The sequence below is a fragment of the Dipteris shenzhenensis genome, chromosome 9, assembly GCF_047967505.1.
Source record: "Dipteris shenzhenensis isolate YYH24624 ecotype China chromosome 9, Dip_SZ_1.0, whole genome shotgun sequence".
NCBI lineage: Eukaryota > Viridiplantae > Streptophyta > Polypodiopsida > Gleicheniales > Dipteridaceae > Dipteris > Dipteris shenzhenensis.
In genome coordinates this window covers 28,867,379-28,889,956 of record NC_141604.1, presented here as the reverse complement: position 1 = coordinate 28,889,956, position 22,578 = coordinate 28,867,379, and the positions used below count along the sequence as shown (strand labels likewise).

Genomic DNA, 22,578 nt, shown 5'->3' with positions numbered 1-22,578 from the left:
AAAGAACTATTCTTGGTGACATCTCCGTGTGTTACCGAGGTCAGATATGCTGACCTAGAAACCACAGTGAAGATGTCTGACATTGAGATGTGGGTCGATGAGAAGTCAGAAACCTTTGTGAAGGTGAAGGACAGCATGGAGTGCTTGGAATCTTCTAGGTGCGTGGCTGTTGATATTGACATGAGGGTGTAGATGCTGTAATTTAGAAGGGGGCAGTACAGGATTGCACAAGTTATTGGTATGTGCCCTGATGAGGTGCATTGTTTGCTTTCAGAGCAAGCACACAGGCAGTACGACGATCTAGTATGTACTTGATATTCTTAATTTAAGCCTTTATAGTATGTTGTGGAGAGAATCTGCTCTTCATATGTCTCAGGTAATGCGAGATTGGAAGTAATGCGAGATTTCGACATCGAAATTTTCCAGAGGACTACGACCAAGCAGTTATTGGAGCATTGTCATCGACGTGTTGGCATTGGTCCGAGATGTGTCGGTGAGGAAAGGTCACCTCCCCATCTGTAAGCCCCCATATGAGGAGAGCATGGGGGGGTGAACCTGGGAACTGAGAGAATGCCACATGAGCAGCAGCATGGCTGCCATGGGGGCAGAGATCAGATAAAGAAAGAGGTACTTGGAGGGACCCTTGTGGCTGCATCAGATGGCGTCATCAGACAGGAGAGATGGCGAGGGCACATAGCCGTGGATCTGCCTTGGCAGAAGGCAATTCTTGAAGAGCAGGAGGGCGGGGTAGGCATGGACCAGTACGGCAGCATGGCGAGGTCTATGGGCAGGGTCTAGGCCTGCATCAGGCTCTGGAAGCAGGCTGTACATAGGCGCAGTAAAAGGGGCAGAGGTGGAGGCTATGGTCGGCCAGCCACCTGGCCATCGACATGCCCAAGGGTGGGGCCCAATGGGGGCTGCCCTTGGGGCCTGGCAGCAGTTCAAAGGGTCAGCAAAGGGCTCTTATATAAGGCTGCCTGCATAAAGTTGGCCAGGGGGGGTCGGTACAAATCCCCCTACTGGTCGGCCAGTTTTGGAGGGCTCAGTTCCTATAAAAGGGAGGGCCTTGTGCCCTCATAATCATCTTTTGGAGCAGCCTTTGAGGTGCAGAAAGGAGCAGCACCACCAGCAACAGTTGGGTCTCATTCTGGAGGTGAGTTGGCTGGAGACTTGCAGACTTAGCTCATTCATTGGCAGCCCACCTAGGCTGGTTTGCAGACAGCAAGGTGGAAGGGATTGAGACGGAGAGTCTACATATGCTCGAGGTGGAGCACGCGGGCTCGAGTCTAGAGATATCTGGCAGATAGTAGAAGTACCCTATGGTAAGATCAAAGGACCACACTTTGGTGGGACTTTGGATCTATCTCTCTTTTGTTGTGTCCATAGTTTTGGACGGAAATATGTTGTTTTGGTAGCTTCTATATCTGGCTGGATTATTGTCTATTGATGAGTCTGCATAGCTATGTGATGCACATAAGTTAAAGAAGTTTGTGATTCCACTCCCCCCCACACACTGTGTGAGCTCCTGGGCTATTCTATCAGTCTTTCGCTGTGCGTACCCTCTATTGGTCGATTTCTAACATGTATTCCCTTCTCTCGTCGCTGCTGTGTGCAAGAATCCCCCCCCGGCCAAATTGTTAGCCGTCTATTGTTGGCTGGAGGTCGTGGCTCAGTAGGACCCTTCTTGTCTCTCCTCCTGCTGGTGGTTGCTCCGGTGTTTTTTCCCCTCCCCTTGTTCATCGTACTACTTCAGGAGTAGTTTTCGTAGTTCCTCCTCTGCTAGCTGCTTCTCCTTGAGGGGATTGTTGTATACACAGCCGGACCTTGGCTGGCTGAAGTAAGGCAGTCAAAGCAAGGCAATCAGCCTTGCTTAATCTTGTTGCCCTTGTTTTTTGGGGGAAAATTTCGGGGTCGTCTAGCACCCTGGAAGGCTCCTTCTTTTTGCCTTGCCCTTCATTTTTCCTTCCTTCCATTGTTTGCTGCCTTTCCGTTCTTCCCGACTTGCGAGTTTGCAACTTTGAGAAGTGGAATCTTGGTGGTGACCCCTTTTTTTGGTCTATGTGGAGGGGCTCTTATGGCAACTCCTTGACTCCCAAGCCGTTTGGATTTCTCGCTCCCCAAAGGACAAGCACCACAAGACACCAGGGCTGGATTAGGTTGACAAACAGTGATCTTGCCTCATTCCAAGGGAGGATTAAGCTAGAGATGCAGAGGCGTCCTCTTCCGAGAAAGCTTATCTTGCGAGGCGTTACCCTGTGTTCAAAGCCATGGAATCTCCTTCTATGGTAGGGCTTACGAATAACTTGAAGACGGGAGGGCAGTGACACCTTCTCACAGGTGGATCTTCACGGAGGCCCCCTCACTAAGGGGCCTCGAATGATGTGGAGTTTAATGACGGTGTGGAGACATCTTTTGGTAGGTCTTATCAGGTGCAACTTGTACTACAGTATCCAGATGAGATTGAGCATTAACCAGTTATTTGGCATCTAAAAGTTAAGAGTCGAAGGATTTCATGAGAGACCAAGAAGCACATTGGTTGGGTACAATGGGATAGTGGCCTAGCTTGGTCCATGGGGGCTTGGATCTGCCTTCTAGGAGCTCCTTAGTACTTTGATGAATTGGAGGGGTATTAGACGGTGGGAGCAAGGTATGGAGGGTTCCAGGAAGATTATTGAGCTGCGTCAGCATTGTTGCAATGCTTGACCTACAGGCACGTTCTACTTTCAAGGGATCAAGAATCTGTTGGTCGTATAGACCTCCGCAATAGTTTTTGGCACTTCTTGAAGCTTATGATAGGGAGTGAGCCGGTTCTTGATGAAGTAGTGTGCAAGGCAGCTGCTTTCTACTTTTACGATTGGTGCCCCACATATAGCTGACTTGTTTAATCCAAAGCATCTAATAGAGGTTCTTTTTGTTGCGAATTAAAAAAGAATCTTCATCATGTTAAGAAGAACATGCCTCGTCAATCACCCACACCTGCAGACAACAAATTCCTTATTCCCTAGCACTCATCAACTTTGATGCATGCAAAAGATTTGTACTTACCGTCTACTCCCCCTTTAGTAGACTAGCACCCTACTATGCTTCAATAGGGAACATCAATCCCATTTGCTAGTAAATTTTCTTTTGGTGCTGTACATTTCTGTGTCAAGATGTAACATCTATTGCTACCTTATCTCCCTTGGAGGAAAATAAAATCTTCTTGAATTGTGGGAGGAAGTACATGGAAATAAGCTTGTGCTGTTGACTTGCGATGTGTCCAAGGTTTTGTGTGTTTTTTGAAGATTTTAAACATGCTAGTTTACTTCTTTAGATTGGGACTCAATTTGGGGCTGGTTTTAAAATGTATTGTTTTGCTTTAGTGCAGGTGGAGCTTCGGGATATACAAACTGGTCTTAAATCAACTGAAAGATTGCGAACATCAGAGGCTATTGAAAGTATGATTGAATTGAGACATGAATGTGCTTTCCAATAATCTTGTGTAATCCACTTTCATTGGCTGTTCAAAGCTCTCAGATTTATAGGGTTCGATTTTGGAAGAAGCCATGTGAATATTGAGATGCAAAAAATTTTCATGTTTTTTATAAGGTGCATAAACTCCTCTACAAGTAGTTGCGAAATCTGATTCATCAATTATAGAAGAAGTAATCAACAATATTCCATCATTTTCATTCGACTATGGTGCTACATCACAAGAGGTTAACAACAGTATTCAATCATAGTTTTGTTTTTCGTTTCTTAAAGATAATAATACAATTCTTAGAACACTTCCTTTGCTGAATTGGTTGTTATCGTGTACAAAGTATATGCAATCATAGAGGAATCTATTTATCGAATTGGTGGTATCGTACTTAAAATGAAGCATTTGTTCAAATCTAAACCGAAGAAGGAAACCAATGGTGAAGCATTGGCTGGAATGTCATGTTCATTATTAACATCATTTGACAATGTTGGGCCTTAGTTTGCACATTGGGGGCAGGAATGGGATTCGAGTGGACTTTTCAAATATAAAATGTGTGAAACTCCTCTCATGGATCTCTTGAAGAAAGATGCTTTCTTGTGGTCCATGGAAGCACATGCCAGTTTTAAATTCACATTGATTATTTTTCCTGTCATTTATGAAAGGATTGGGGGCTGTTTTAAGGCAAGAGCATGGTGTGATAGCTTTTGAGAGTAGGATCACAAAGAGCTCACTTACCATGTTTATTACAAGGAGTTACCATGTTTATGACAAGAAGATGTTGGCAATCCTACATGCTTTCAAAAAGTGGCATCACTACTATTATGGCAACAAGATCAAAGTCAAGCTTGACCACAAGACACTTGAATAGTTACTTAGCAGCCGAGCTTGTTAGCCAAGTAAAAGAGGTGGTTGGCTTTAGTACAGTCCTATGACTTTGACATTGAATACAAGAGAGGAAAGAAAATGTGATTCCAGATGCCTGGCCGAGATTGTGGGCTTGCACATTGTCTATTGTCTCCGCGATTTACTAGGATTGGATACGTGGCATTTAAGAGTAATATATGCAAGGCTTGATTTTGATCCATGATTGGTTCTGAGCACATTATTCTCTAGTAATCATATTTTAACACTTGTAGGACCCCTCATGTCAAGACAAATTTAAATTGCATAATGGATTGTTATGGTTCCAAGATAGAATTAATTTCTCACTATAGAATGTTACTGTAGAGGAAGATGCATTTGTCCCCTAGGGCAAGGCATACGGGCATCATAAAGACCTAAGAAAAAATTATTTTGGGAGGGTCTTGAAAGAGGTGCAATTTGTTATTGAGTGCTTGTCATGCCAACAAAATAAGTGGACGGCAAATTTAAATGGACACACTTAGCTAAGGACTTCATCTTTGGTCTGCCTTCTACAGACAGAGGATGGGACATCTATGTGGTTGTTGTTAGACTCACGCAACAAGCCCATTTCATCCCTACAAGACATGGTATTTAGCATGTCAAGTTGCCTAGCAGTTCATTAGGAGATTGTTAGTGACAGGGATATGAAACGTATGGGTCACCTTTGGTAGGAACTATTTACAGGAGTGGGCACCATACTTACTCCCAACGTAGTATACCATCGTGAGACTAATGGCCGGTGTGAGAGGGTCAACATATGGGTGGAAAAATACTTGAGGCACTTTTTCCATGACACTTGGGATAGATGGCTTGGACTTTATGAATTTTGCTAACATGGTACCAAGCATTTATCTGTTGGGACGAGCCCATTTGAAGCAACGTATCGATGCAAAGTAAAGATGCCTTCCACAGTTTCAGACATTGGCTGTGGAAAATCAGCAAGCACAAGATGGCTTGAAGAGGATGGAGGCTCTTTTGTAATTGGCTAAAATGAATATGCAAGATGCCCAAGTCAATAAGAAGAAATATGTGGTTGAACATAGGAGGCACCTTATTTTCAAATAAGAGGACTTTTTGCACGTATGTCTCCACAATGAAGCTAGCTCGTGTATATTATCCTACATAGTCATATCAAAATAGTAGTCATCTACAACATCACTTGAAGGAACAAATGGAGAAAGGTTGTGAACACGAGCGAGCAAGAAGTGGTTACACAGTAACTCCAATAGAGTGCTCAATCAAATGAAAGTACAAGTACTTGGTATATATATAGTCCCCAAGTATCACACTAGAAAATAGACTAAGTCCTAGTCTATCCTACACCACCATATCATTGTATGTGTCTACAAATCCCCCCTCAATGATATGGCTGAAGTACTCTGGAATAATCTCAGAAGTACCTGCTGTACCTAAAGTACCATGGTTGCACAAATTCATCCACATGTGGATATAGCAACCTATGGGAGTACAAAAGAAACAATGTCATTTTACAACCCCCTTGACATTGTTGTAATGTCTCTGATTCCCAAGACATGTCGATGGCATGTGAAAAGAGGTGCTGATAGGCTTTTGGTGAAGATATCTGCCACATTGTCCTTGGTAGAACAATAGATAAGGTCAATGAAGCCATCTGAAATACAATCCCGTATATAGGGATGATGATTTTCAATGTGTTTCATACGAGCATGAAAGACAAGATTGTTGCCAATGGCAATGCAACTCTGGCTATCACAAAGGATAGAGGTTGCCTCACTATCTTGTGCATGATGCAAGTCAGGCAAAAGATTCTTTAACCACATACATTCCATAATGGCTGAATTTGCTGCTTTAGACTCTGCTTCACTAGAGGAAAGCGAGACTCTGTCTCGGTTCTTCCTGAGCCAAGATATGCAAGCTGAACCCAATGAGAAGCAATAGCCGGAAGTGGATTTTCTATCATCAATGTCCCCTGACCAATCTGAGTTTGTGAAACCACTCATAGAAATGTCACAATCTGGAGCATAATGCAAACCATAAGAAAGAGTAACATGAACATATATGAGAACTCTTTTGGCTGCATTCCAATGTGTGACAGTGGGACAATGCATTGAGCAACCCTGTAGCATAGGCAATGTTTGGCCTAGTGGAGCATAAATAAATGAGACTACCAACCAACTGCCTGGAAAGTGTGTCAGCAAACTTTTCAGCCTGATCATGCTTAGTAAGTTTGAGTCCTTTTTCCAATGGAGTAGCCACAGGTTTGCAATTTTCCATCTTGAATTTCTGCAAGAGACCTTTAGCATACTTTATTTGTGACATGCATATTCCCTCTTGGGTCTGCCAAAACTCAATGCCAAGACAATAGTGAAATAAACCCAAATCTTTCATGTCAAATGTTTGACACAAAACGGACTGCACTACTGCAATTTGCTGTGTATTACTGCTAGTGAGTAATATGTCATCCACATAAAGCACTAGAATGACAAAATCTGAGTTTTCTTGTAGAACATAAAGATTTGGCTCTGTATGTGTATTGACAAAGCCTTGGGACAGCAGAAAATTGTGTAACTTGTGATACCATGCATGAGGTGCTTGTTTGAGCCCATATAAAGCTTTTCTAAGCTTGCACACCTTGTGTTCTTGCCCCTTTACCACAAATCCTTGGGGTTGCTGCACATAGACTTCTTCTTTGAGATTCCATTCAAAAAGGCAGTCTTAACGTCCATATGATAGATTGGACAACCATAATTTGCAGCAAGAGAAACGACACAACGGATGGTAGTCATTTTGGCTATCGGAGCAAAAGTCTCCTCATAGTCAAGTCCCCCTTCTTGAGCATACCCCTTGGCAACAAGACGGGCCTTATATTTTTCCACAGTACCATCTGAATGATACTTGACCTTATAGATCCATTTGGTGCCCACAATATATTTACCAATGGGTGCATTAACCAAATCCCATGTGGCATTCTTTTCAATGGATATAATTTCAGATTCCATGGCCTTTTGCCGTGAAGGATGTCCCTGTGCATCCTCAAAACTTTGAGGCTCAATTTCAGCTTCCATAACGGAGGTCATCAATGCAAAATTGACCTGTCCATGAGCACTTTTTGTGCTTTCCTGGTTCTCCCTAAAGTAGGCTGATCCTTAGCATCCTGAATGGCCAATCTTGCCCATTTTGGAATGGGTTTATTAGCTGTACCGCTGGCTGTACCACTTGGGGTGGCATCCTTTGGTTGACTGACTCCACGATGGTGGTAGTGTTTCCAAACATTGGGTTGTCCTTCCTCACTAGCTGGCTGCTCATTTGGAACATTTGCGGGAGAAGCACCCTCAACGTGTGGCAAACTAGCTTGAGTATGAGAGGAGGAAGGAGTATCTAGGAAAGGGAGTCAAGTTGAGTCAGTTTTGGTTTGTTCTAGTGAGTCCTAGTGTGAGTTTTAGTCTAGTGTGTCCTATGGATGCCACGTGTCACATTGGGAGTTATCCCATATGCATTGGTACTCATGTGTGTGTGCTCTCTATATAAGAGCTGTACTTGTCACTTGTCACATCAATCAAGTATCAAAGTACAAGCTCTTTGGTCTACATGTATAAGAGCTGTACTTGTCACTTGTCACATCAATTATCAAAGTACAAGCTCTTTGGTCTACATGTGAGTACTCTCGTTTTGTTCATTGCTTAGTCATTGCTTAGTTATTTCATTTCCAGTTCATTATGTCTCTCTTTGAGTATCACTATCTTTCGCCCTAGCCTACCCTTTCTCTCTCCCTTCTCCACCATGTGCCTTCATGTGGTATCAGAGCCTCATTTCCACTTTCCCCTTCTTCTCACTCTACCTAGAGGATGAGAGAAGCCCGCAAATGGAAGATCCCCTCTCCTCAAAGGTAGAGCTCCCTTCCAGTCCTTAGCCTCACCATTGTTTGGAGGTTTTGGAGGAGGTGATCTACATCGACCATCAGCCCGGAATGCCTCACCATCAGCTACCCCTTCAGCCCGGACCTATGCCTCGCCATCAGCAGCTCCTTTAGCAGCTGCAAATCAGTCGTACAGCTGTATGGACTGTATGGACTGGTGCGCCGTACAACAGGCCTGCTGATCCACCATACCAGCCTGCCCGCCTGCTCGTACAGCCTGCGTGCCTGTCCGCCTTGGAGCTGCTACCCACGGGACTACTGCTCACGCACTTGCCCTCGCCATTAGCCTCGATTGCTGCGCCATCTGATGCTGTCTATTGCTGCTGCTCCTGCCCTAGAAATCCACGCCCAAACCTCATGACTCCGCCATGACTTGCATTCTTTGCTACCTGTGTCCTCTCTGCCGCATCATTTGCAGCTGCCCTTTTGCCCTCAAAACCATTTGCAGCTGCCTACGCGCCATTGCTCCTGCTCATTGTCTTTCCAATTACGTGAGCTATTGCAAACTGGTTATTCTTTTCAGCCTGCTTAATTAGCTACTTCAAGGTTGATACCATGGAGCCTCGTCCTCCTGGAGAAGTCACACTATCCAGGGAGAAAGCACTTGCTCGTATTAGTGTGAGGTTGGACAATAGATTGCTCCATCAGTTTGACCTTACTGCTTCTGCCACAGAGATCAAAGCCAAGTTTGAGAAGCTTCACGCTACATCTACTGGACCTGACCGACGAGCTTTATCTATTGTTTTACATGATCTATCTGAAGTGCTACATAATGGTTAGGAATATTTGGGTACTCTGTCTGGGGATGTTTCCCAAAAATGAATGCAATAAAGAATGTGTGTTGAGTCAATAAAGGTCCTCTGCCTTGGATTGTCCTCCTAAAATGATGTATTTCTTTTATGGTGTGTGAATTCATGTTTCTAGTTAGTCCCTAGAGTCAAGAGGGGGATGTTCTGTGGGAGCCATGTATTGGCTCTGATAGGTCTATTTATGAGGCCTGGCATGTGAGTTCTAGGATGTTGGTGCATTGGTCTCCTAGACCTCTGAGTTGGTCATGCATCCATGCATGATGAGCCTCTGAGCCATGCTAGGTGAGCCTATGAGTCTATACCATGCTCACTAGCGTCTGAGTCATGCTGACTGGCCTCTGAGTTAGCATGGGAGCCATGTCTAGTTCTAGACCGTCATTGCATAGTTCGATGACCATCATTGTCATGTTCTGTTCTTGGTTCCATTCTAGTATCCACTCATCTTTCCTCCATGGGGGGGTGTTAGGAAATGGAGTCAAGCTGAGTCAGTTTTGGTTTGTTCTAGTGAGTTCTAGTGTGAGTTTTAGTCTAGTGTGTCCTATGGATGCCACACGTTACATTGGGAGTTAGACCATATGCATTGGTACTCATATGTGTGTGTATGCTCTATATAAGAGCTATACTTGTCACTTGTCACATCAATCAAGTATCAAGGTACAAGCTCTTTGGTCTGCATGTGAGTACTCTCATTTTGTTCATTGCTTAGTCATTTCATTTCTTGTTCATTATGTCTCTCTTTGAGTATCACTATCTCTCTCCCTAGCCTACCCTTTCTCTCTCCCTTATCCACCATGTACCTTCACATAGGTGATTGGGTAAATGTCAATAATGCACGTTCAACCTCATCTGATTCCATTTGTCCATCCTCAAACTGAGTGATATCCAAAGGCACATCATCATAAGGTGGCAAATCCACATTGGTTGGCTGCATGCATTCATTTTCAGCAAAGGTAACATCTTTGCTGATTATGATCTTTCTGGTTTCTGGATCATAGATCCCGAAGCCCTTACTTTCTGTACTATATCCAACAAAAATGCATTTGATGCTTTTTTCATCAAGCTTTTGTCTATGCTGAGATGGAATCAAAGCATAAGCAACTGAGACAAACACTTTAAATTGGCTTATAGCCATAGAACCTGTCAAAAGGTGTCACATTCATCAACGCTTTGGTAGGGCATGTATTTTGTATCTATGTGGCTGTAGTTATGGCCTCTTCCCAAAATGCCTTTGATATTTCTTGAATTTCAGCATGCATCTTGTCATTTCGATACGTGTCCTATTCTTTCTTTCTGCAATAGGATTGTGTTGTGGTGTGTATGGCACTGTCTTGTGATGCTTGACCCCATTTTCCTTCAAATACCCTTCAAAAGCATTTGATGTGTACTCTCCCCCATTGTCTAAACACAATGTTTGTATTCTTGAATTGGTTTGGTTCTTAGCCAAGGCCTTGAACTCTTTGAACCAATAAAACACTTCAGATTCAGTCTTCATGAGGAAGAGCCATGTGAATCTAGAATAGTCATCAATGAAGGTAACAAAATACCTTGCCTCTCTATGGGTTGTCACATTCATGGGACCGCATATATCACTGTATTATCTTCAAAACTCTAGTTGCTTTCATTGAACATGAGCCACTCTTCTTGAAAGGAAGGCAGTGCAATTTGCCAAGAGCACACCCTTCACAAACTTCATTGGCTGGCTGCTGTAATTTTGGCATTCCATGAATCATTTCATTGCTGTACAAGCATGCCAATGCTCTATGATGAACATGACCAAACCTGGAATGCCATAAATCACTTGGAGTAGCAAATGAGACAGCCAAAGCATGCTGAACATAGGGCTGAGCATCAAGCTTGTATAGCCCTTTATCATAAGTACCTGTTGCCACAATTTCATACCCTTTCTTGGGATCAAATCTGGTACATACCAAACATCACGGATGTATTTTTTCTTGCCTGATTCCAAATGATGGGAATATGTCCCACTCCTGTGATGTCCTGTGATGCATCATTTGCACATGTAACCTATCTGCCATGAACAGGTGAGATTTTCTCAAACCACTCCTTTCTAAAAGTCATGTGCTTAGTAGCACGACTATCCAAATACCATTAATCAATGGCAGGAAAAGAAGCATCAATAGACTAAGCATGTGCACTTGAATTCCCCCTGGCATCAAAGCTGTCTTGAACTGCAGCAAACACAAAATCTTTGTAGTCTTGTGCGAAGTGTGCCTATGGTGGAGCATTTACATTTTCAGCTACCTTGGAGAGAGGTCCCATATCCCATGGGCGCTCTGGGCGCGTGGGCCTGCGCGCTCGCTCCGGGTTTGGAGGGACGTCTATAGCCGATTGGGCCCAGACGAGCTGGCAGCAGCAGTAGGTACAGCACGAGGGATCCAGGCTCGGCGAGCGGAGATTGATGCTGCCATTCCTGCAGGTTGGAGGATTCCCACAGTCACCAGACAGGTCCTCCCAGGAGATGAGAGGTGGCTAGGGTAGTTCACACCCCGCGGCATTCCTTTGGTGGTTGCAGGCCTTTTCTCGGACTCCTCGATTCATTTCTTCTCCGTCGCCGACGGTAGCCGTCTCCGGAGCAGAGAGACTGTGATCGACCCCCAGCTTCCCTGGCAGTGCCTTCGCATCATAGGGCTGCAAGGGAAAGCATGGCATATGGACCCCCTGGTTGTGCAAGCCCAAGACTAGAGACTCTGGATTTGGGAGGGCCGCTCCTTAACAGAAGTGGAGTGGGACCCAGGGGAGTGGCGTTGGCCACCACTGGAGGCCTCAGAGAACCCTACCCCCTTCTTCTCATATAGCGCGCGTACCGGTAGGCGTGCTCTTGGGGCTCTCCAGCGCAGGCTACCCACCCAGGCACATAGCTGGTATGCCCAAGGGATATCTCTGGTCTTTCTTCGTACATTCTGGAAGACTCTATGGGCAAGCTGGCGGCCGAGGAAGATCTCTTACTTTCTTTGGATGGTGGTCCATAAGGGGCTACCGGTTGGGAGCTGGCTGAGGCAGATGGGGCAGGAGAGGCACTGCCAGATGTGTTTTCAGGAGGAGGAATCCCTGAAGCACTGCCTTTGGAGCTGTTCGCATGCTCAGACAATGTGGAAGGGAGTCATGGGGATCTTAGGGAGGGCTGCACCCGAGCTAGGACCGGTCACTTGGGGAGCCTTTTGCTGGTGCAGCACCGAGGTGGGACTTCACTTGGCTTACGAGTTCTCTCGACAGGATCCAGTTTTCTTCATCACGTAGGCCACCTGGGCATACATGGAAAGCTTCCCCTGGCATCTGACAGAGACAGATGTAGGAGCGATGACTCGGCACCCAGTTTGGGAGATCATAGGGAGTATTGTAGGCTGGCATATCTGAACTTCCAGATGCGCGCAGACCCTAGGAGATCAGGCTTCTTCTGCTACCCAGACCCTATCTGGAGCACGATCATTCACACGCTCAAGGGTCAATGGGATTAGAGTCAGGGAGACTCCTGGGCAGGGAAGGAGAAGAAACGGCGCTTCCTTCGCGACTGGGACCATCAAGAGCTTTTCTTCCAGCACTTTGCTCAGAGTCTTCAGTGGCATTACTCGCCCCCACCGTGGCTGTTTGTCCACACTCAGATGATTATGCCCTGAGAGGCTTGTAATTATTTTTGTTACCCCGGGCTGTATCCGTTTTGTGATTACAGCTCGCTGGCCTTTTTAGGCCTTCTTGTACTCTCGTTTTCAAGCAATATAGCTAGCACTACTTTTTGCGGGAAAAAAAATAAATTACATTTTCAGCTGCTGCAACAAAATTACTGCTTGTGCCTTGCCTTTTCTTCTCATTAGCAATCCTTTTTAGACACTGTACAATAAAATGACCTGGCTGTTTACAATAATTGCATCTGCCCTTCTTCATCTTAGGACCTTGATTTGTACTTGCATTACCCTCATTCTTGGGCTGATATATATTGCTGTTCTTTTTCTGAAAATGACCTCCCTTTTGCTGAAATTTGCCCTTTCCTTGGGTGGCAAGTGCTTGCTCACCTTGACGGGAAGAATAGGCAAAATTGGAGGTCCTCTCCTGTTCCTGTAACAACAACCCAACTGGCTCATCAAATGAGAGAGGGGCTGCCCTTAGCATAATAGTCAAAGAGGTAACAAATGTGCCATAAGAGGGAGCCAAGCTTTTGAGTGATAGAGACTAATTTCTTGTCATCTATTTCCTGATCAACACTTGCTAGCTGATCTCTGAGATCAATGATCTTTGTGATGTTCTATGTGGTTGTCTGACCTTCTTGCATCTTCTGCTCCTTGAGCTTATTGGTCAATGCAATGACCCTTGCCTCATTCTTGACATGATACATGTTTGCCAACTTTTCCCACGCATCCTTTGCATCTGTGCATGACTTAATGGTTGTCATATGTGCCTCTTCACTGATGAGGCAATCAAGAACAAAGCTTGGGCATTTCTACGATCAAACTTCTTCTGCTCCTCCAAAAGAGTCGGAGATGGAGTGGCAGTAGAAGTAGTAGAAGTGTTAATGACAGGAGTAGTAGAAGTGGTAGTAGGAGTAGTAGAAGTGGTGGTGGAGGATGAGCTAGTACTAGATGCAATAGCCTAGTCTCATCACCACTCACAATATCCCATAAGTTCTTGCCAACCAAAATGTTCTTGAGCATAAAAGACCATAGGGCATAGTTGGGTCCTTTCAACTTATCTCCTTCGGTCATCATAATACCAAAGCTCTCTGACTAAGACATCTTGATTGCAAAAAGACAACACTGATTGCAAATGCACCTGCAAAGAAAATGCAACTGAAAAAAAAGTGCCTTTGAGTGTACTGTGCAATCACTACAAGTATGGCATCAACTAATTGCACACTATAGCATCACCCATTGCAAGCAAACTGAAAATGCACCTACTGCACGTGAGATGCAAAGTGCAAGCAAGTAGCTCAAATCTGTGTGCATGTGGGCTCACCAAAAATCCCCAAATGCACCTGTATGCCAGAAGCCAAAACGTGTATGCAAGAGAAGTGCACGGGCTGGAGCAACACACGAACAGGCTGGAACACAGTGCGGGGACGGAGCAAAATCCACACGAACAGGTTGGAGCGGGCTGCAACTGTACGTACTGCTGCAATGGTACGGACTGCATAGTACCGATAGAATGTATGAAGCTACGGTCGGGCATGTAGGGGGGGGGACAGAATGGGTCGTACGGATGCCTATACAAACAAACAGTACGGCTGGTATGGCAGGCAATAGTACGGATTTCCGTACAATTTGTACAGAATGTGCGGACGAATGGGCTGCTAGTACGGAGTGCTTGATGAACACTGCGGGCCGGAGTACAAGCTGTTGGGGCTGAGCGTCAACGGAGCAGGATGGAAGCAGAAGCAACACACTGACGCCAAAGAACTTGCTTGGTGATGGGAAGCAAGGTAGGAATAGGGTACTAGTGAGTGTGGCTCTGATACCACATGAAGGAACAAATGGAGAAAGGTTGTGAACACAAGTGAGCAAGAAGTGGTCACAAAGAAACTCCAATAGAATGCTCAATCAAATGAAAGTACAAGTACTTGGTATATATATAGTACCCAAGTACTACACTAGAAAATAAAGTCCTACTCTATCCTACATCACCATATCATTGTATGTGTCTACATCACTATCATCATCAGAGCGACTGTCATCATAATACAAAGTGAAGTGTGCTCTAAGGTCACAATGGTCCCTCCATCGTCAAGAGCGAGGGAGCGATGGTATGAAATCATATATAGAGTGCTGCTGGCTCCCTGTGGATGCAACCCTACACTGTCTCTTGGTCACAACTCTATGTCTAACAAGGGCGACAATCATCCCTGTCAGTCGCACTCCCGCTCTGAACATGGAGGTAATGTCAGAGAGAGAGAGAGAGAGAGAGAGAGAGAGAGAGAGAGAGTTTATTAAAGTCTTCGGAAGACCGATGGGTCTATGAAACTGCGAAAAAACCTGAATACAATGAGCTGTGGTAGTGGAGCTACTAAACGAGCATCCACACCAATGCAGAATGCAATAAAATGCAAAATGGCAGTACTAAGTCGTAAGTACAGCATAGTCATATCCCGACTATATATATATATATATATATATCAATCTGAGAGAGAGAGAGAGAGAGAGAGAGAGAGAGAGAGAGAGAGAGAGAGTTTGCGTTTGGCGAGCCATCTCTCATTGTGGCGGGTGGTGTGGTCTCTGTGATCTTTGTATCTGATGGGCCATGTCAAGAGTGACACCTCGGCTCGAGCGGCCTCCTTTGAGTAGAGCAACGATGGGCTGGACCTCTATCGTGCGTGCTGTGGTGATCATCTGTGTCGCTGGCTTCACCACTTTGCACTGTCTCTTCTCGCTGATCCATGCTTCCCTCATGTCGGCTATCTCCTCCTCCTCTACCCCAGTTGTCCTAGAGCTGACTCACAGGCATAGAAGTCAGTGATGTCTGTTGTGCTCGATTTGTCTCTTTTGCCGTTTGATTTGCTGCAACAAGGTCTTTGTGTGTCGTTGCATCTCCATAGAAAAGAGGCCAATGCAAACTTTGTCATGGAAGTGGATCAGCCGGGAGAGTGGCCCAAACCCATGCCCCTCCTGAAAGAAACATTGTTACTGTCCTTGGATATCATCGGAGGCGGGTCAAGTATAGAGGAGGTGTCCTTTGTCTCCACCTCTGTGAGTTTTCTCTCCTGTGGCTCTCTCTACCTCAATCCTCAGCTGATGGGACGAGACCCGCATTTGCCCAATGGCAATCCTCCGTGCCTGTGAGACTCGTCTATCCTTCAGATGCTAGGGTGGAGGACGGGGCATCCAAGCTATACTCTGAGAGAGAGAGAGAGAGAGAGAGAGTTTATTAATGTCGACGAGAGACCAAAGGGTCTATTAGATTGAAAAACCCAGATACAATGAAAGATAAGGGTGGGGCCACTAAATGGGCACCCCTACCCACGGCTGATTTTTTGTGACTACAAAGCATTGTCACTACGGGAGAAACCCCAAAAGGGGAAACACCAAGGAAGCCCTTGGCCGCCTACCAATCGATCTGTGTCCATTTGAGTGGCTGGGCCTATGTATGCTATCTATAGGACCGACTCCACCGGATGATTGAGGAGAGACAAGAGGAGCTCATCTAACAGTGGCTCGGGATCTTGCTTGCATCAAGGAAGAAAGTCAGGGATAGATCGCTACTGGTGTTCGGTCTGTCCAAGTCCATCCTTTCTCCTGTATAGTCTCTGTGATGTAGCTTGCAATAAGTGCTATCGTCACTCTAGTGGTCTGTCTCCCCACGTCGAGAGAGCGGATATGTGTACAATTCTCATTTGAATGTCCACCTGGGGTCACCTGGGGTCAGGTGTGTCAAGTCATGCACTCTGGCTCTCTGCTACTACATCTAGCCCCCTATTGTTCCTGGCTCGGGTCACTGGAGAAAAAATCTGTAATCGTGCTCCAGATGGGCTCAGCCGGTCCCTCTTGTGCTATCCTCTTTGCTCGGACAAGCTGGTCTCTCTGTCACTGGGCCTCTAGAAGGAAAGTGGCCACACGCCGCTGATCAGGATGTGCCAGGAACTCGCTGAGTGGGCCAAAAGCTGCTGAAAGACAATAGGAGTGAACGGAGGTAGGAAGCAGGAGGGAGCTGTAGAGTAGGAGTGTCATGCACCCACATAGATCCCAGCCCTCTCAACTCCATTTTAGCCTATAGGACTACTGCTAGCTAGGCCTGTTTTTGCCCCTTTATTACAGTCTTACATTCAAATTTTAGACCTGTATATGCTCACATAACATATTCTTGCTATAGTTGTACTTGAGTGTTTAAGGTCCTGCTCTTCCTTTTTTAAGGAACTGCATTGCAAATTGTTTACTAAAGACTCTTCTGTTTCTGTCCAAACATTCTAACATGTTTATCTTTGTAGTATGGAACCAAAATATTGACTAAAAGTCCTGCTTGAAGAAACAAGCTTTGATTGTATGTTGTATCTCATTCCTTAATTTTCTTGCAGAGATATTTACGGATGCAAGGAGCTTTACCTTTCTGTATGAAGATGGGGACAGGGCTGTGTTGATGGAGTAAGTTGTTATCACTGCCCACTGTTGTGTTTATGAAGGGAAATGTTGTCACGCATTAAAAGTGCTCAAGCTTAGAATTGAGGTTTTGTTTCTGTCTGGCTGATAGTGGCATTTCTTCTAGCATGTTTTTAGGGAGTCGCTTAGTACGGATGTGTCGAAAACATCTACTGTGGCACCCACATACAGCTGATCTTGATTGTAAATGGTGTTGCTTCCCTTGCACATAGAGACACAGCTATTTTCGTTTCTCTTTTTTTTTTCCTTTGTTAGACACATGGCTAAATCCTACAGTAGGTGTGGCAATAAAGAGCAGCAAGGCTTGGATCGACTATAGTTCAATGAGATGCATTCCATTAATTCAATAATTTACATCAATCAATTTCTTCTGCGATGCTAACTAGTTTCCCAGTTCATGAACGTGGAAGCATATGCTTATGCAGTGTTGGACATGTCATAGTAGGGAGCTCCTGCTATACACTAAAACATTAAGTAGTTGTAATTTTCAGTTGGCTCTGGTGTAGGGCGAAAACTGTATACTGTATATTTCTTAGTTGTCTTCTTCGGAGCTTATATGCTCTTCCAATATCATCGGCATTAGGACGAAAAGTGCAGCAGCAACACACATTGAATATATACACAGCACAAGCTGAGGAGGTGTGAGGATGAAGCTACCCTTCGATCTCTCAGAAAGTCACGTCAAGCCATCCATGCGACATTGACACCGTGTGCCAAAGCACTAACACACTTGCATAGATGCAATACTAACATCTGATTGGCTTCCCTAGATTTGGGCCATCAGTTCAGCTTTGTTGCCATTCACAAAATATGCGGTTTTGAGTTACTGTCTAGACCTTTGTAGGTTGTATGGGCATCCATTCTGGTATTTTTCATTCAATAATCTGATCGTTGCACTTTTCTTAGACTTGTTGACCCAAAACTGGTCATAGAGCATGCAATGCTGGCTGTCTCTACTTTTCCAGATGCTTTGATGTTGTATTGTCTGACACATTTCATAATCCACGCTGACCATAGTTAGAGATATGTCCTGTCCAAATGTGGTGTTGTTCCTGCAGAGAACTAACTCACATTTGCTGTCGTTTGCCGTTTGCAGCGAGCATGACTCAGCTTTGTATGAAGAATGTCGGTTGGGATGGAATTACTCATGTTTTTGCAAGTGGCAGCATGCTGTTTCTGAAATGACTGACTGAACAAACATGCAATAAAATGATTTGTATATGATGAAGTCTAGACATTAGTCTGTTATTGTCAAAAAAATAAGTTTTGGAGGTTCTTGTTTGTCCCTTTTGCTTCAGATATGGAAAAGGTCCCTGTCCTTATTCCAGACATTTGTTATTCAAGCTGCTAGTGCAGGTGTGCTGCTGTGGCTTGTCCTATAGCTTAAGCTCATCTATCACCACCACATTCTTTGGTGACAAGCTCCTAGGCTTGGCTAACCAACTGGTACTTTGGTGAGAGAATACATATAGAATATTCTAATGTGCAAATTTTAGATTGCTTTGCCTATTGATAAGATTGTGCAACCATGAGGGTTTTGTGCTTAATTTCTTCCACTAAATTTAGGTGGTGGTAGGAGAACTTGATTTTGATAGTGCTCAAATAATGAAGCATCCTTTGTATACTGAGTAATAATTTATTATGAGAAGAATTTATGACGTTTTTTCTTGGCCAAAAGATTTACCTTCCTTGTGAGACCATGCTGTAATGCGTGATTGGCCTCCGATTATGTGAAAATGAGTGAATATCCCTTTTGAGGTCAAGTGTAGCAAGCCTATACAGAGTGTAGAAGGCATAGACTTTCAAGAAAAAACTCCCAAAAAAAAGAGTTAATTGCTTGCTTATAAGCTCTTAATGGTTTCGAAATAGGGTAATGGACAAGACATTTGCAAGAAGGGATTCCGTGACCTTTCCATGAGAAAAAGGCCTCTCAAGAGCACAACACATGGAATTGGACACCAAGCTATACTTGCTCTTTGGCACTATCACAATTTGACTAGAGTGGAGCGAAATTATAGACGACAATACATAGCTTCCTAATATGACCAAGGATAGAGTATGAAATTTCCTGGTCATCTTGAAGAGCACAAATTACCCCTCCAAAAGGACAATGCTGAACCCTCAAGACTCCTTTCTTATCCTATCCTTCTTGACATAAACAATGATGCAAATGATATTGAAAATCTAGCTGATCCTATGAAAAGGCGGACAACCTTGTGCTAGGATAACGTGCTTAGGAATCATGAATTGGAAGAGTATGACTCTTTAAAATGTATTTTTTGCCTAAAGGCCTCTTATGATGAACATAGCTTGGGGAGAGAGAACACATTTTGTAGACAGAACGAAGATAGTTTCTAAGAATGCTAGCAATGGATGCAGCACGAGAGCTTGACATAAACGTAAGTAGCTTGCCAAATTTGTACAATGGTTGATGCAGTCTTAAGATCTTGGTAGAGGAAGTGAAGAATACAAATACTGTTGTGTGTAGTGTCACAAACAAACTTTTTGAGTTTGAGGACCGCCAGAGAATGATCCAAGAATGTAGATCTAGTAAGACGGCAGCCAATCTCAATTCTCCCACCAAAAGCCCAAACACTAATATAAGAATGCCGGAGTTGCACTTGATCCACCGATAAGAGAAGATATACTAGGTAGTAGAGGAGGTTACTACGGTTCTAAGCATCATTGCCATGAACTACTAGAAAAGAGCTGTTAGAGTTTTATCAAGCTCTAGGCCTTAGGATTGAGCACGACATGTCCTATGCATGCGCGTGTGTTGCCTATATGGCTACTAGCTATGCATGGGATGATACTCTATGCGTGCGCATGTAAAGCATCACTATGTGATGATAGGGGAATTACCTTGATAGGTCACATCCTCTAGATCTCGAGGGAGACCATATGAGAGGTGCTTATGTTGAGATGGCAAGAGGCTCTAACTTCAGATCAATATAAGAGTGTGATGAAAGTTCTCGAACTGTGAGTGTAAATGTTGGTTACCTTGTGATGGCAATACTTGTTTTGAGCACAATTGTTGAAAAGCAATATGAACATCATGTTTGTGAACACGTAAAGAGATAATGCCAAAAGACTCTTTCAACAATATGAACATCATGTTTGTGAACATGTAAAGAGATAATGCCAAAAGCCTCCTTTAAGGACACATACAAGTATGAAGAGCCCTTAATCCCATGCTTGCATGTATATTTTTATTCTTTGTTCAGAAGACTTGTAGTATATAGTTAGCCTATGTGTGTTTGCTCTCTCCTCCACTCTAGATCATCTTGGCTGGGTTTGGGTCCCTCCACTCTAGCTTGACGCACCATTCCAAGTGATCACATAGTTAGAGATTTTACTTCCTCGACCTCAAGAGACACAGGTTACCATGGCTAGCCGCATCCGCATCCATGACATTAGCAACTGAGGGTGATCGGAGGTGTTGGTACGCCTGCACATGTAGATGGTTTGTGAGCCTATAGTCTTGTTTCTAGTATAGCCTTGAGCCCCCTCTATTCAACTCACTTATCATGAGGCTAACCAGGTCATTTGGGAGGATCTTATATAGCTACATACATATAGGACTACTTTGATGGCCATCTGGGTGAGCATGCAGGGGTCTTCCCAGGTGGCATCTACTAGGAGGACTATTTTTCTCAAGAAGTGGAGTGGCTCTCCCTTTTTCTTGGAGCCCAGTGCAGGTTTGAGATGGCCTTGATGGCTTCAACCTTGGTGCTTTACTAGCCTCTTCTTGATGAGCAAGGTGTTTACCCACTCAGGGTACTTTACTTCTCATGCTATCATGACCATGAGCATGGCTCTTGGGTTTTTTTTTCATACTTAACAGAAGTCTCTTCATTAAAAACAAAAGAGCATCAGCTTAGACCTATTTGACTTGTGAGGTTACTCATTGACACCATCATCATGTCAACATTAAGCAACTTTGATGTAGAACCTTCAGTAAAGCCAACAAAGTTGGACAATACAACTATGGCATGTGAAAATACTGAATGAAAAGAATTCTTATTCCTTAAGATAGATAGAAATATGTTGATGGAAGTTTTCCAAGACTATGGGGCTATCCTAAAAACTGACCTTGCTATAGCAAAAGAATAGCTAGATTGTGACAAAAAGGATGAGTATGCCTACACTATGATTAGAGAGAATGTGCAAGATATGATGCTTGAACAACTCGACACAGTCAAAATATCCAAGAAAGTACAATGAGTGAAAGGATACATCCATGATCTTGACTTCAGAAATTTAATTAATTGAAGCTTTTGACATAAAGATGAAACTTGAGCTGGATGTATGTTAAGAGTAAAAATCAACTTGTAGCAGTAGGAGGAACTGTGAAGTCAAAAGAATTGGTTTAGGTCATCTTGAGTGCATTTGGTGAAGGATATGCGAATTCGGTACAAAGTATAGCCATTAAGAAATAAGTAACAATGTCGAAGAACTACAAACAATCTTGCTAATTGAAGAGTTGAGAGCTCAAATCAATTCAAGCCGGAAAAGGATCTCCAAGTGAATGAACAACATTTACAATATCAAGCGAAAGCAAAGGCATAGGAAATTCATCCAATGGAGGTGGTTGACAACATCAGCATTAGCAGCAACAACAAGACAAAAATCAAGGTGAATCAACAACATCAAAATTCAAGTAGTGGTAAGTACCTAAATAGAGACAACTCATCACACATGCGAAAGTTCCAAGGCAGAGTCAATTTCTCAAGAAATCTAAATTCATCAACTATCCAATGCATATATAGTCATAAATTTGGGCATTTGAAAGAGATTGCATGAAGAAATATATGATCAAGGAGGACCAACAACAATGGAAGAAATAGTATGAAGAAATAGGACCAACAACTACGGAAGAAGTTACACCTATCATGGACATAGTCATACTTACTATGTAAATTAACAACAAAAGCATGTATATAGATATTGAAAGCATGAAACAAGATAATTAAAAAGTAGTTTAAGAAGCAAGTTTTCAGTTGAATGTAGCTATCATGTCAAACAATACTGAGATTAATACCATGACCCTGGGTTGTCAATAGTGGTGCATCATCACAGTAGCAAGTTTTCAGTTGAACGTAGCTATCATGTCAAACAATATCATGTCGAAATAATATTGAGTTTAACAACTACCACCCTTGGTATGTTGATAGTGGTGCATCATCACTCATGACAGGTTATAAAGAGTGGTTAGTAGAGATAAACCATTAGAAAGATCTAAGAATAATCTACGCTATAGATAATTCAAGGAAGAAACAGTTTCTATGTACACTTTATCAGGCAAGCGAGGTTTGATAGATGATATATAATATTTTTCAAAACTCAGCAAGAATTCACCGTGAGTTAGGCTAATTATAGAGGAAAACTACAATGCAATTTCTGACATTGATCAAT

The 22,578-nt window shown here is 43.7% G+C and overlaps 1 protein-coding gene across 1 annotated transcript in view; it reads left to right on the top strand.

Moving 5' to 3' along the window:
* Positions 1 to 22,578, top strand: part of LOC147898472 (elongation factor P (EF-P) family protein) — a 95,667-nt gene that overhangs the window by 20,457 nt on the left and 52,632 nt on the right. Inside the window, exons 5-6 of the mRNA XM_087379652.1 lie at positions 3,368 to 3,437; positions 17,082 to 17,148. Coding sequence (XP_087235778.1) covers positions 3,368 to 3,437; positions 17,082 to 17,148 — 137 coding nt within the window. The remainder of the gene's footprint in view (positions 1 to 3,367; positions 3,438 to 17,081; positions 17,149 to 22,578) is intronic.